Source organism: Pholcus phalangioides, unplaced genomic scaffold (genome assembly GCF_987345545.1).
Source record: "Pholcus phalangioides strain wild (caught in Gottingen) unplaced genomic scaffold, Ppha-v1.0 ptg000015l_1, whole genome shotgun sequence".
NCBI classification, from domain to species: domain Eukaryota; kingdom Metazoa; phylum Arthropoda; class Arachnida; order Araneae; family Pholcidae; genus Pholcus; species Pholcus phalangioides.
Window position 1 is genome coordinate 43,216,894 of NW_028301608.1, and position 13,741 is coordinate 43,230,634.

Consider the following 13,741-nt stretch of genomic DNA (forward strand, 5'->3'; position numbering starts at 1 on the left):
TAGAATGTGATAAATCATCTTGTGAAGGGATTTGTACAAAACCTTTTTATAGTATGTGGGCATTAATGAGAATATCTTAAACTACTATTAATATGAGCTTTTATTGGGGGGGGGGGGAAGAGACTCCTTTGGGAGAAAAAATAAATTATGCAAACATAGCAACTAGCAGAAAAAGTGCATGGCAAGAAAATATAAATTTTAAACATCAACACACTGCAGAGTTTCTTCTAAAACTCATGATATTTTTACAGGATCCTTCAGAATTATTTTATATTCATTTCTTTTCAATTATTTATTGTTATAATACTTCATATTGGCTTTGATGGCCTGATGTTGAGTGGTGATTTTTTTTTTAATTACAGATATGATGTGTCACTGAATTACTTTTCTGAATGTATCAAGCTTAATAAAGTACTCATTGGTAATACCAACAAGAAGTTCAAGGGTCTTGATCCCAAACTGCTTTATTATTACAGGAGGCAGAGCATTCTAGTAAGTGGTTTTTTTTTAATGTGGAAAAGAAAAAAATCATTGCTGGAATATATTTTCCTTTCTTAATATACTAATTTTTTCTTTCCTGGTTATGAAATATTCTTTAATGTTTTTAATTTTAAATGTTTGGTATCCTTCAGGGGAAGGGAAAGGGGCTTATGCATGCCTGCGTGAGCACCCATGGGTCGAAAATACTTCTGATGCTTCTGGGCCTAACATAAAGCACCCATAAGAAAACTAGCCTTTGGGTCTGGAGACTGACCTTATTTATACATTAAAAAAATTCACTAAATTTACTTAAGAAAAAATCTTGCTCCTGGTTGGGGGGGAGGGGTGGCACATGAAGAAAATATGGTCCAAAGGAGGGAAAAAATTAAAAAACGCTGCACCAGACCAATATGCTACAGAAGCAACAAACACCTTCATATAAGTTGCCATGTGGTGGCGAATGTCAGAATAATATTAACAGAGTTTGGTCTGACCGTGTGCAGTCTTGTTTAACCAATATGTGCTCTAAGGAAAGATTATGTTGCTTCTGTAGTATAATGGATTATCCCGCTCACCCAGATTGTGAAAGGGGAAGATGATTCGATTCCCTGCGGAGGTAGTTAAATTTTCTTTTCTGAATCCGTCACATCAGCCAGTTTTCTGAATCTTTGAATATGTGATTTTTCCTATTAGTATGACACCACTTATTGATTTTTAAAATTTTTATTTTGTCTTGGTGAAAAAAAGTAATGGTTTATATGATCTAAATACTAGATTATTTTGTACTGTTTGCATCAACCTAGTTTGATTATATCCATATTTGTTGTACCTTAATTTCTTGAATATAATCTGTAGGTTTTATATTAAAATGCCTAAATTTCTTTGTGCAGATTATAAACCACTGTGTGTTACCTGTACTTTTTTTTTGGAGAGATACAATAAAGAATGAATATTGTAAAAAAATAATCCATTAAAAAATAATTTTTCAAAGGCGTCAGTAGAATGATAAAGTTTTTATTATAAAAAATGTAACAAAAAAATCCCTCTCCTTCCTTAACCTCTTAATGTACCAGAGTGAGATATCTCGACCCAAGGTAGATAGAAGAAATAACATTGAATTCTCTCTTCTTCCTATACTCTTCACCAATAACCTTGTAAACTGAAAAATTTCCCCCTTCAGCGGTATATTTATTTTCTTTCTCACTATGGTTTGACTGAGGGGAAAAATACAGTATTACATGCCATGGTGAAAGGATGACTGGCAGAAGGGAAAAGAATAGAAAAATGTTTTCTCTTCTTTTCTATCATTTCTAATATGTTTACAATAGTACTAGTTTTTGAGATTTATCTATGAACTTTAACCATTCATAGTCCAAATTTGTTTCCGATAGCCTGTACAACGGGGGGGGGGGGGTTAAGATTTCATCAGTGATGATGCAGGAAAGTAGTAGAGAAATATTAGCATTTGCTAATTACACACTGCTACTATGAAACCATGCATGCACCTAATCCATATTCCCCCATGGAACCTTAAACAAATTGTGCATGTTGGAGTATTTATGGTGTGAACCTACCTAGCATGAAGTATGTTTCTGTGTAATTCCAACATCCAAAAAATTTATATTTTTAGATGATGCAGCATATAGAACTGTTTTTAAATTGTACTCCTCTGTTGCCATGAATTTTGATTTTAATAATTTAGATTTTTTTAGTTGACTATTCTGTTTTCCATACAAATTTTTACTAGCATTTACCAGAATGGGTCTTTTTTTTTTTTTTTTTTTTTGCTCGACTCCTTGGTAAATTATATATGATAACAATAAATTTGATTTGATTGATTGAGAAAAAAAAGGCTTATAGTGCTGCCATACTTCACCATATTTATGGTGAACTATGAGTGAATTTATTTCATTGTGTGTTTATGAGTTCAGTACGTATTTATGAATGAATTTGTTTGAGTATATGTTACTACATATATACATGCACTGCATACTGCATGTGTGGATTATATATAGGCAGAAGATTAGGTGATTAATTTCTCCTTTTAACCATGTGACTGATTTATTTTTAGAGACTGAATGAAGCAGTTGCTTCTCGGTTCCAAAATCAAGATTTAAAAGAAGCAGTCGAAGCCCTATCAGATGCATTGGAACATATCGTTCCATGCGTGCAATATTTGAATACTTCAGATGATTCAGTTCATGATCAAAAAGTTGCAGAGGAAGTGAGAGGAAGGTGGTTTGAGATGGTGGGTGTAACAGGTCTTGCACGTGAGTATTTCTTCCATTCTGTTGCAGTATCTTTTTTTAAGACAGTGATGTTCTTTTTTATCTTTATAACATACCATATTTTCCTGCATATAATCCATGGTGCGTAATCTGCATGAGAATTTTAAGAAAGAAAGAAAAAACTGTAGCGGTGTATTATCTCCGCAAGATTTAAAAATAAAAAATGAAAACTGTGTATCAATATAAACTTCATTAATTAGTGTACTAATCCGTTGGTATGCTAATTAATAAAGTTTATTTATGAAACAACTAGCAATAATACTTGGCAGTGCCTGGATTTTCTTCAATTATAGGGAGGATTGAAAAAGTGACAAATCATTATAAAGGCATCAAATGTATTGTTTGAGAACCACTTCAACCAAAGTAAACATTCCAAAAGTGATTGTTGAAGCCCAGGAGCCATTGTTTGCCCGACAATTTTTTGTCCATTTTGGGCATTTGTCCAGCTCTGACAAACTTTTGAAGTAGCCCATCACTCAAGACGGTTCCTGTTTGATATAAATATGTAAAATTTTTGGTGATTACCAGTCTAAAATTGTAGATTTGTATAGAGAACATGCACACAGACAATAAATTTTGTATAATATATATAGATTGCATTATTTACACACAAAATTTACAGTTCAATCAAAAACTTTCAAATTCACAGTAAATAAGTGCAGCAGTTCTTCATCTAATTCGAAAGGGTCAGTGTGATCATCAACAGGATTTTTATTTTCAGAGTCAGAATTACTGGAGTCCAAAGTTTTGTCCACATTTTGTGAATGATCTCTATAGTTTTTATAGTCACTTCTTTCCAGGCATCACTAACCCACTGGCATACTTCAGCATAGGAAGCTCGGCATAAATTTCCACCTTTTGTATAGGAATGAATTCCTTCAGTCATCCAAAACTTTTTTCAATAAGCTCAAACTTTTCTTTTAAATGACCTGTTTATTCCGTAAAGGCTGCAACTTCTTCTTTATTAAAGGCTGCAACTTCTAAAATTGTAAGTGACTTCTTTAGTCAAACCACCAGGTATGACTGAAAGACAAGCACCACAATTTTTGCAGGTGTCTTTTACGTTTTCTTAAATATGAGCTTTCATTGAATCTATAATTAGAAGACCACATGGCTTAAAAATGCTGCCTTTTCTTTTACACAATACACTACAGCCACGACATCATGGTTCCCTCATGCATCCATCCTTTCAGATTGCCCCAAACTTCTAATTCTTTCAAAACATTTTCTTTTGGTATTGGTCTGAATATAACCATAGGTGGTAATTTTTCTCCCATAGCTGAACAGAACGAAACCATTGTAAATGAGGGTTTTTCATGTCCTGTTGGGCTAATCGAAATATTGTTTGCTCCTGCTGCATCAACTGTTCAACAGTCCTATTTGGAGGACAACCAAATTGTAATAACACTTCATCCATATTATAAATATCGCTATCGAAAATTATTTTCAGCAATTAATTTTTTGTGTATTTTTAAAATTCTGATTTCTCTTCCCAATCTACTGGTAACATTTGCCCTAAAGTTTTGTGATTTCGAACTGCTAACTTTTCTCTTCTCATAAACCAGTAACACCAAATGGGACCGCCTTTAAAATTTTCAATCTTCATCTCTTCAGCCTTTGCCTGTAAACAAATCCTTATAGGTGAAATTGGCACTCCTTTTTTTCTCTTTCTGATATAATTCAGTGATGTAATTCATCTTCCAATGATGGCCAAAATGCATTTCCATGACAGAAAGATCCTTGTTTTTTTTCTCCACTTTTATCAAAGTTTTCTTCATTCATCCTTCAAATTCGAATGTTGGACTCATCGATGTCGAATGAATGGTCTGCTTCTGTTTCCAAATTCTTCAGCTTTTTTTTTACTTGAAAATTTTGAACTGAACAGTGTAATGCATACTTTCTTTTCACCATTTTCAATATACAAAGGAAGAGTAAATAACAAACTGCTTTGGATTTTCAAACACACTACTCACTCAGATACTATACACACGTGTATAAAACTCAGACGCAGTCTCACCCGCTCACCAGCGATGGTAAAAGTCTTTCTAATTGGGTGGGATATAAAGCAGCTGCAGAAAAAAAATCTTAGTAACTTGACTGGTTTTGCCATCTATTAGCAGCTGATAACATATTTTCTGCAGATTGTTTGGAGTGGTAGATAATTCACATTTTTCAATGTTTAACCACTTTTTTAACACATAATCCGCAGATTATACTGAGGAAAATATGGTATAACATTCATTTATTTAAGTTTGTTCTTTTTTACTTCTATGAAACAATTACCTTTTCCTATTTAATCTTCAGCTCAGAAAGCTGAGAAGCTCCAAGACTTCTTTGCCAAGCTTCTAGAGGAACCAGGAAAAGGCTTGCAAAAAACTAAAGAACCTGCATCATTCCGATATTCAAACCTGGATGAGAAGTTCCATTCTGCAATGACTATAGCAATCAAATCTGGTGAATATTCTGCATTTCTAAATAGCTGAATGAACACCATGAAAATTGAATTAAATTCTCATCAACTTGCAAAAAAATTGCATATTTTAATTTTCCCCCCGCATCATTGCACACAAAATTATATGCAGATTTAAAAAAAATCATTTTCTGTAATTTATTGCTAGTTTGTTTTCATCATGCCTTTCCCATTTTTTTTCCTTGAAATTTGTCAAAGATGAATGCAAAACTGTGGATACCAAATATACTGGTGGCACTTCAGCTTCAATGTGATAGTACTATGTAATTACTGTTGTTCCAGATGTTGGAGTAGCTCATCTTTCTCCTTGATTTACAGTTTATTATTTTCCTGCAATGGGGCATCTATGCGATGAACTGGACTAACATGTGATTTGTGACTCATAACACATGCCCATGCTTAAAAATTAATAAGAGAGAGAATGGAGCAGTACCTTTTCTTTCTCCCCCCTCCCTCATGAATGTACAGTGAAACCTCGTTTATTCAGTATTGAACTGAATGAAGCTACATAACCAAATTACGGGAAATGTTTTAATTGAGAAACACAATGTTATATTTTCCAATTCTATTGCTTAATTTATATCTAATGACTAATTGGCCTGGAACTTTAAGGCATCAATTTATCTCAACATACTAGGGCTGTGGTCGGATTAGTTGTTAATCACAATTAAAATTTTGAGTTAATTCAATTAAAATTTGACTAAAATTTTTATTAAAAGTTTATAGTTTGACTTGATTTATTTTACTAAATTAATTAGATATGTTCAATTATATGTTCCAATACATAATATTTCAGACATGTTACCATATTTTGAATCAATATTTCGATGAAATTTTTTGGGATGAAAAAAAAAAGAATTTTAATTTCATATTTAGTTTGATGGAAATTTTAGAAAATGACTGAAATTTTTTGTCTCCACTGTGAACAAACAGTTTTGATATCCTGGAAGCACAGACTCCTCTACCCCCAAGTAACATTTAGGGAGGAGTTCTTAGGAAAACGAGCAACAGTATGATAGAAAGTAGTTTTAGAATCAGTGGCTAACTTAAAATAACTGATTTTCTAGGAAAAATAAGATTCAAGTGAAAGAATTCTAGGATTTGACAAATATGTTTCGCATATTAAATTGCTTTAAGCGGGTGGCCTCAATTTCTTAATTTAATTCATTCTTATATTTCTTTACATCTAGCAAATAGGTGTGTTGAAATAAAATATATATTTTTATAGCATCAATTAATATTATACAGTTACCATTACATTTATTATAAATGGTGAGCATACGGAATATTCGATTAATGGAATAAAATTTTTAGATCAACTGGTTAAAAATTCTGATCGACTCTCAGCCCAACTATATATATTGTCAAGGGTTGGCATATACCATGTGTGCCAGATCACAATGCCTAGAAAGTTGATATTGGCACCTGAAATTTTCCACATGTGATTGCTGAATTGAAGTATATATATATCTATAAGGATGACACAAAATTTGCGGATTTTATTGCAGTGTGAAAGGCTCCCACTTGTCCTACTTTTTTTGCTTAAAATGTCTTAGTCCAGGATTACTCTATAAAAGTTTAATAAAAGTTATTTTATAAAACTTAAAAAATGCAACCAATATGTTTATCAATTACATTTGCGCGAATGTAACCAGTATAATTATTAGTTGCATTCTTCAAGTTTTATAAGAGAACTTTTATCAAACTTTTGTAGTGTAATCCCAGCCTTACTTTCTGGTTTTTGTCCTACTTTTCCTACCAAATCCTATCAACAAAATTGTAATTGAGGAGCGTAATTTTAATTGAGGAGGGAATCATTGATATATTGCCAAATAATACAAATGTAGTAGATTGCAATTAATGATTCTGCCAAAGTAGAAATTGTATCATTTTTTAGCTTATTTGGGCAGTGTATGTGGATCATTTGGTTTATTAATTTTTCTTTTGTTTACTTTTGAGGGTTCAAAAAGTAGAGTAGTTATTAAAACTTCTGTCTGGGTGGAAAAAGTAATTTTGTATTTACTAGTTCATAGTCCTGTGTGAGCAGGATAGTAACTAACATTCATAATTCAAAATTATACTCCACATTTTGTGTATAGGTGAAACAACAGTTTGCATTACAAAGAGTTGGATACATAGGCCTATTCTGTATGTTTGGTGATTCTGATGCTACCCAATAGCATTCAATTGTCTTCTGTATTTTTATAGTAGGCAGAGCCACAAACAATATTTACAATGCTCAGCAAAGAGCTAGAAATGAAAGTGCCTCATTTATCAAAAATGATTACACTGGCATTGAATAGTAAAATGTAAACAAATCCCTTTAAAAAAAGGATGGGCAACACAGTAAAACTATCCGGTTCACCTTGACTTATTTACATTGAATCTCTCTGTGCTTTTAGAAGTGGTCTTGAAAAAGTGTTATTCTTAAAAAACTTTCGTCTTCATAATTTGCTGTGCATTGTCGAAGAGAGTTGACAGACTGGAATGTGGAAGACTCCTCGAAAAAAAGAATGTAATATATTGTGAGAAGAAACCAAAGAATTAAACGTGGTTGCTAGTATGCGGTTTTGGCCCAACATAGGGGTATCCCCCCCCCCTCCCCCACAGTCCTACTTTTTCCTACATTTCATAATTTTTTGAGTGGGAGTCCTGAGTGTGTTTTTCAACATGAAAACCAATTCATATCAAGTCCTGGAAAAATCTAAAAAATTATTTGGGACTGTTTTTTCAGTTTTTCATGAGGAACGGTCATGCTCATCGCCTAGGAAATTTTGCTGGCACTTAAATTGTTTGTGATTTGTCATATTCTACTTTGAGTGAACTTCTGCAGCGCTTCTCATTTAAAAAGAGAAAAAAAAACAAACAGCCAACTTTAGAGCTTGTGATGCTTACATTGAATTCGAAATAAAAACTGACAAAAGCCAAAAAATGTTAATGACAATGTTCAAATCACATTGAAATATATATATATTTTTCGAATTGCAAGTATCTCAAGTATCTGATAATCAAGGTGATATTTTTTAACAGGAATTTTTTGTGTATGAAAATAAAATAGGTGCTATTGCTAAAAATTAAATTGTGTTGTGAAGATGTTTTGTGTATGTACTATTGTAATTCTTATGTTAAGCTTGGAGGTGTAACAAAAAATTGTTGCAACGCATCATATTGCGGTGTTCTATCCCTTACTTTAAAATATGGAAGACAGATGGTGGCAACAGCAAGCACAATTCTGACAACATAAATTTGTTAGGGTTTCACATACACTGAGGCTAGGGTTACCAGATTTGAAAACTGAGAAAGGAGGATGCCTGCGTGCACATCATTAGTCACGTCACTTTTCCCAATTTTCCCAGTGGATGGCGCCAATATTTCGACCAACTAAAATGGCCACAACTATAATTTTTCCCAACTCTAAAACGCAACTGTTAAAAAAAGTAGAAACACAAAAAATTCTGGGAATTTCGACAGCTATTGGTGAATGTGTGTGGGGGGGGGGGGGGGACGACACAAACACTCATATCAATAAAGAGGTAAATGTTTCAAAGTGAAGAAAAAAACTTTGCCCAGAAAATAAGATAAACAATTCTATAAACTTGAAAAGGAGGTCAAATGGCCGAATTTTCCGAAACATAGAAGAACGCTTCAAATAACATCAAAAAGGAAGACAGTTGGTAACCCTAACTGACACACACGCATTCCGGCATGTATAGGGTTACCAACTGTTTTCCTTTTTTGTGTCATTTCAAGTGTCCTCTTATGTTTTGGAAAATTTTCCCTTTTGTCCTCCTTTTCAGGTTTCCAGAATTATTTTTCTTTTTTTCTGGGGAAAATGTTTTTCTTCACTTTGGAACACACATTTTTTCATTGATATGAGTGTTTTTGTGGGTTTTTCCCCCATATGCATTCACCAATAGCCATTGAAATTCCCAGAATTTTTTGTTTCTGCTTTTTTTTTTTAAGTTGAGGAAAAATTATTGTTGTGGCCGGTTTTATTGGGCAGAACAGTGGTGCCACCTGTTGAAAAAATTGGGATAAGTGACGTCACTAAGGGTGTGTGGGTGGGTGTCCTCCTTTCTCAGTTTTTGAATCTAGTAACCCCATTATGACCGGTTTTATTGGTCGGAGTAGTGGCGCCATCTATTGCAGAAATTATGATAAGTGATGTCATTAAGAGTGCGCATGTGCAGGCATCCTCTTTTCTCAGTATTCGAATCCGGTAACTCTAAGCATGTACCAGTTCGTTAGAAATTCTATGCAGGAATGGGTTCGAGGTCCATGAATGGTCAAGTAGTAGTGTTTTTATTATGCATTAGGATCACTCATACACTCAGAACACATTATGCATGTACCAGTTTGTTAGCAATTCTGTAGAGGAATGTTTATTACGGTCAAATAGTAGTATTTCATTTAGAAAAACGCAGTACAGTGGTACCTTGAGTTGTGTCTCTCGACTTCAATAGGGGGAAAACAGCAGAGATATCTATACAAAGATGTCCACTGAAAATGAACTTTTTAGAAAACATTTGATTAACAAGCATTGGGCATATTAAAAAAAGCTCATTTGTAATACACTATATAGTTTGAGCACTTATAATAAGTTGAAGTAGACAATGATATGTGTTGGACTGTAATGTGTACTATATCTGTCGTGTGAGCAAAACCACTTTTATTTTGCATAGAACATTCTACTATAGGATGTTCTGTGGCTTTATTTGAGTGTTATTGTAATGAATAGGTCATTTGAAAAAATTGCTTAGAGATGCAAGTTTTTCACTATGAAAGAATTAAACTCTTTAATTCTTCGAATGGCAGGCATTTTCCCAAACCCATAGAAAACAATGTAAACAGGTAGGTCCATCTATAGAGACACCATAAAGGGTTAACTCAAGGTACTACTGTATGTAGTTTGCTTTGTTTATCACCTCTCTAATTCATGTTATTTTTATGATATGTATTGATGATTATTGTATAGTTTGTCGATATGCAGTTGTTTTGCTGCTAAAACATAAATTATAATTTTTTAAACACTTTTTCAATCTTCAAATGTTAATGAAATCAATTGAACTAAGTTGTAATGTTATTTTTTAGCATGTGTTTTTTGTTTTGAAAATTACAAACTTTAAAAAAATAACTATGTGCATTAGCATATAATCATCAGCTAGTTAATGAGTAATATTGCTAGTCTTCAGAATTGATTATTCTGAGCATTGAGTAAGCAAACAAATATTTGTTTGTAAAATAGAATTATGTGGAAGTTAAATACAGTGCTTACGTTAAACTCACAAATATATTGATATTTATTATATATACAGTCGACAATGTTTTCACCAAACAACTATCATATATGTTTTACTTTTGAAATATAACGACCCTCCCAATATGTCTGTTTTTGATGGGAGGAAGGGGCTCATTATATCGATTATCGACTGTATTATTTTATTCAACATTGTCACACTTATGCAATTATTTCAAGAAATATAGTGCATCAGTTTTTATTAAATGTATTTAATTACCAGTGTTGAATATATAGAAAATAGTAGCATATACTGTGTCCGTTACAGCTTCTGTTCACGTGTCATTCATCACATTCTTAAAATTATGATTTTTATATGTAAATTTATATTCATACAAACTGGTTTTCTTATAATCTCAATGATATTGGCATTTTTAGGGTTTTCAAATTAAATGTGATCAGTATATATATATATATTTATGATCAGTATATCGCAAGGAATCATGTCATCTCAGATTGGGGAAAATTTTTCTTAACTCTTAATTATATTAGATTTATCTTTCTTGGCTTTTCAGTTGAAAGCTTGTCAGCTTCATCATTTTTCCAACTTCAAGGCATGAATGCAAGCCGGTCTCCATTTTGAAAGTCTCCCTGCAGAGAGCAATCACTCCTAAAGATCTGCAAGATAGGTGGTGATAAATCTATAAGATAGGTGGCAGCAGCACCACCAGGATACGAGACATGCATAACTCTGACAACATAAATATGTTAGAGCCACACATAAACTCAGTACACACATTCTCCAGCATATACCACTTTTTTAGAAATTCTGCAGAGGAATGTGTACAAGGTGCATGAATGATGAAGCTGCCACTGCTTAACCATACAAGTGTCTGTGTAAAATCAATATTGATGAATTTCTATCAATGCAAATAGTTATCATTCATTTATTCCCACCTTTTAAAATTTACATCCCATTTACATCCCTTTTTTCACATTGTTATATACATACCAGGTGTACAAGTATGAAATGCAGATTTTTTTTTTTAAAAAAACACGTTAAATTCGGAAGAATGATAAAAAGTGCTTTATTCAAAGTATGCTCTATTGCTTGTTATACATTTCCCCCATCTTTCCTGAAATTTGTGAATACCACGTCACTAAAAATCTTCCCCTTTTGCTGCGAACCATTCATCGAGCTATTTTTTCACATCTTCGTACGAACCAAAGCGTTGCTCAGAGAGTGCGTGACCCATCAATGCAAAGGTAGAACTAGCTGAGTGCTTCCAACGTGCCACGAACCGTTTTTGCTGTATGTGATGGAGCATTGCACATTGACTATTGAACATTGTCAAGGAGCATTTCACGTTGTCATGGGGCATTGCGATTGGAAACAGCTTGTTGACTAACGCCTAATTGAACTGCAAGTTGTTTTTGTGTCTGTGTGGTATCATCTTTGTCCAACAATGCTTCCAATTCCACATCTTCTTTTTTTTTGGCGGTTTTCCATGTTCCTTGTCTGCAACATCGAAGTCGCCACTTTTGAAAAACCGAAACCATCATTCACACGTATCTTGCGATGGAGCATGTTTACCATAAGCTTCTCGAAGTAATCGGTATGATTCAGCAGCAGTTTTCTTCAAATGAAAACAAAAAAATTAATGCTGCCCGCGAATGCTCTTTGTTCAGTATAACTATCGATATATTGAACACAGCAATACAACACTATGCACACACTTTTCCAATTTATCACTCGTGCGCATCTGACACTTGTTGATGACACAACAAAATGGCGCAGTGTCAAATCTTCATAGCACAAACTGCATTGGTGCACCATCTGTTTTCTGAAATCCGCATTTCATACTTGTACACCTGGTATATATATTGATTGTATGGAATGATTATAACATTTTTGGTTTCAAATCCACCTAACATACATTCTAAGTTTTTTTATGTCAGGGGCGTGTTTGTGATCGGTGTAATTTCAGCATTTTTTTATTTTTCATTTCCAATTTATGGCCTGTTAAGCTTGCATTAATTTGAATTTATAATTGCATATAGTGAGACCTCTCTATAAAGGGTCCTATCTCTTTCAAGGGCCGCTTTTCTGAATAACAGAAGGTGATCTTTTCCGGAATTGGTTATACTATATTTCTATTTTTCTTAGAATTATGAATTTTTACTTTTTTCATATTTTGATGTTGAGTGTGAAGTATTTTGATCTAATGCTCTTTTTCTCTCTTTAAAGGATGTTATTCATTCTTATCAGTATCTTTTAACTCAGAAATATTTTTTGCGATAAATTTCAGATTTGTTCCAGTTCCTATAAAGTTGCGTTAAATTTGAATTCGTTGTTTTGTTCAATTTTAATTCCTCCGAATCAAGCCGTATTTCTCATTCATATTGATGATTGCTTATTTTAAAATTTCTAATTACTTGGGTGAAATTTACCATAATTAAATACACTTATACATATATTTTTTTTAATATTATTAGTATTGTATGTATTGCATGAATTCTGAAAAAAGAAATATCCAGTTTTAACATATGAAATATTACTGTTGTGATAGCTTCTTATACAGATATATTTTTTTATAAATCTTGTTTGTTTGAATTTTTTTATGTTAAATTACGTATCATTTGAGTCATTTATGTGTGACCTCCAATCTCCAATTTCTTGTTTGTTAAATGTTTTTGTTTCCTACACGAAGTAGTGTATTTTTACTATGTTCATGATGTCCATTTTCGGAATTTGTATCATACTCCAAAATTGTTGCATGTATATATATACAACTTTAGTTTTGAAAAAAAAAGGATTAGTGAAAATGTGTTCATTCTTAAAAGAAAACAATGTTTGTAACCAAGAAGAGGTTTCACTGTACTAATTGTCCCATTTTGCAAAACCCATGATAGATTGTGTGTTACTTCTCTTGAAGAAAAAACAAAAGCTGTGATTTTTAATAAATGGCTTGTGTGATATTAAGATGGGGCAAAAAAGTAAAAAAACATCTCTTATATGGAAAACACGAATAATTGTGTGTGTATGTGGTGATTGTTTTCTTTCAAGTTTTAGAGAATTGTGCAGGGAAAAAGCACAAAGAACACCACTTATTCGTGACATGTAAATAATGTTTATAGAAACTTTTTTTTTTGTGAAACTGTTTCTCTTTCGCAAGGAATTGTTTGATATTCTGCTGGAATTTTTTCATTGCCTCGATATAGGTACATATCGCAATAGTCTTCCCGTATTTTTGTCGTTCTCCCCCC

The 13,741-nt window shown here is 32.9% G+C and overlaps 1 protein-coding gene across 4 annotated transcripts in view; it reads left to right on the forward strand.

Moving 5' to 3' along the window:
- The window catches only part of LOC149076058 (ubiquitin carboxyl-terminal hydrolase 25-like), a 39,152-nt gene extending 27,905 nt beyond the window's left edge, over positions 1 to 11,247 (forward strand). For 3 of the 4 annotated variants that reach the window (XM_089243583.1, XM_089243582.1, XM_089243585.1), the window contains 4 exons: positions 363 to 492; positions 2,552 to 2,750; positions 5,073 to 5,222; positions 11,050 to 11,247. In XM_089243583.1, coding sequence (XP_089099709.1) covers positions 363 to 492; positions 2,552 to 2,750; positions 5,073 to 5,222; positions 11,050 to 11,117 — 547 coding nt within the window. In that variant the 3' untranslated portion in view covers positions 11,118 to 11,247. Of the gene's footprint in view, positions 1 to 362; positions 493 to 2,551; positions 2,751 to 5,072; positions 6,084 to 11,049 lie in introns of those variants that run through there. The other variant, XM_089243584.1, reaches the window with a different exon arrangement.
- Positions 11,248 to 13,741: the final 2,494 nt, after the last annotated feature.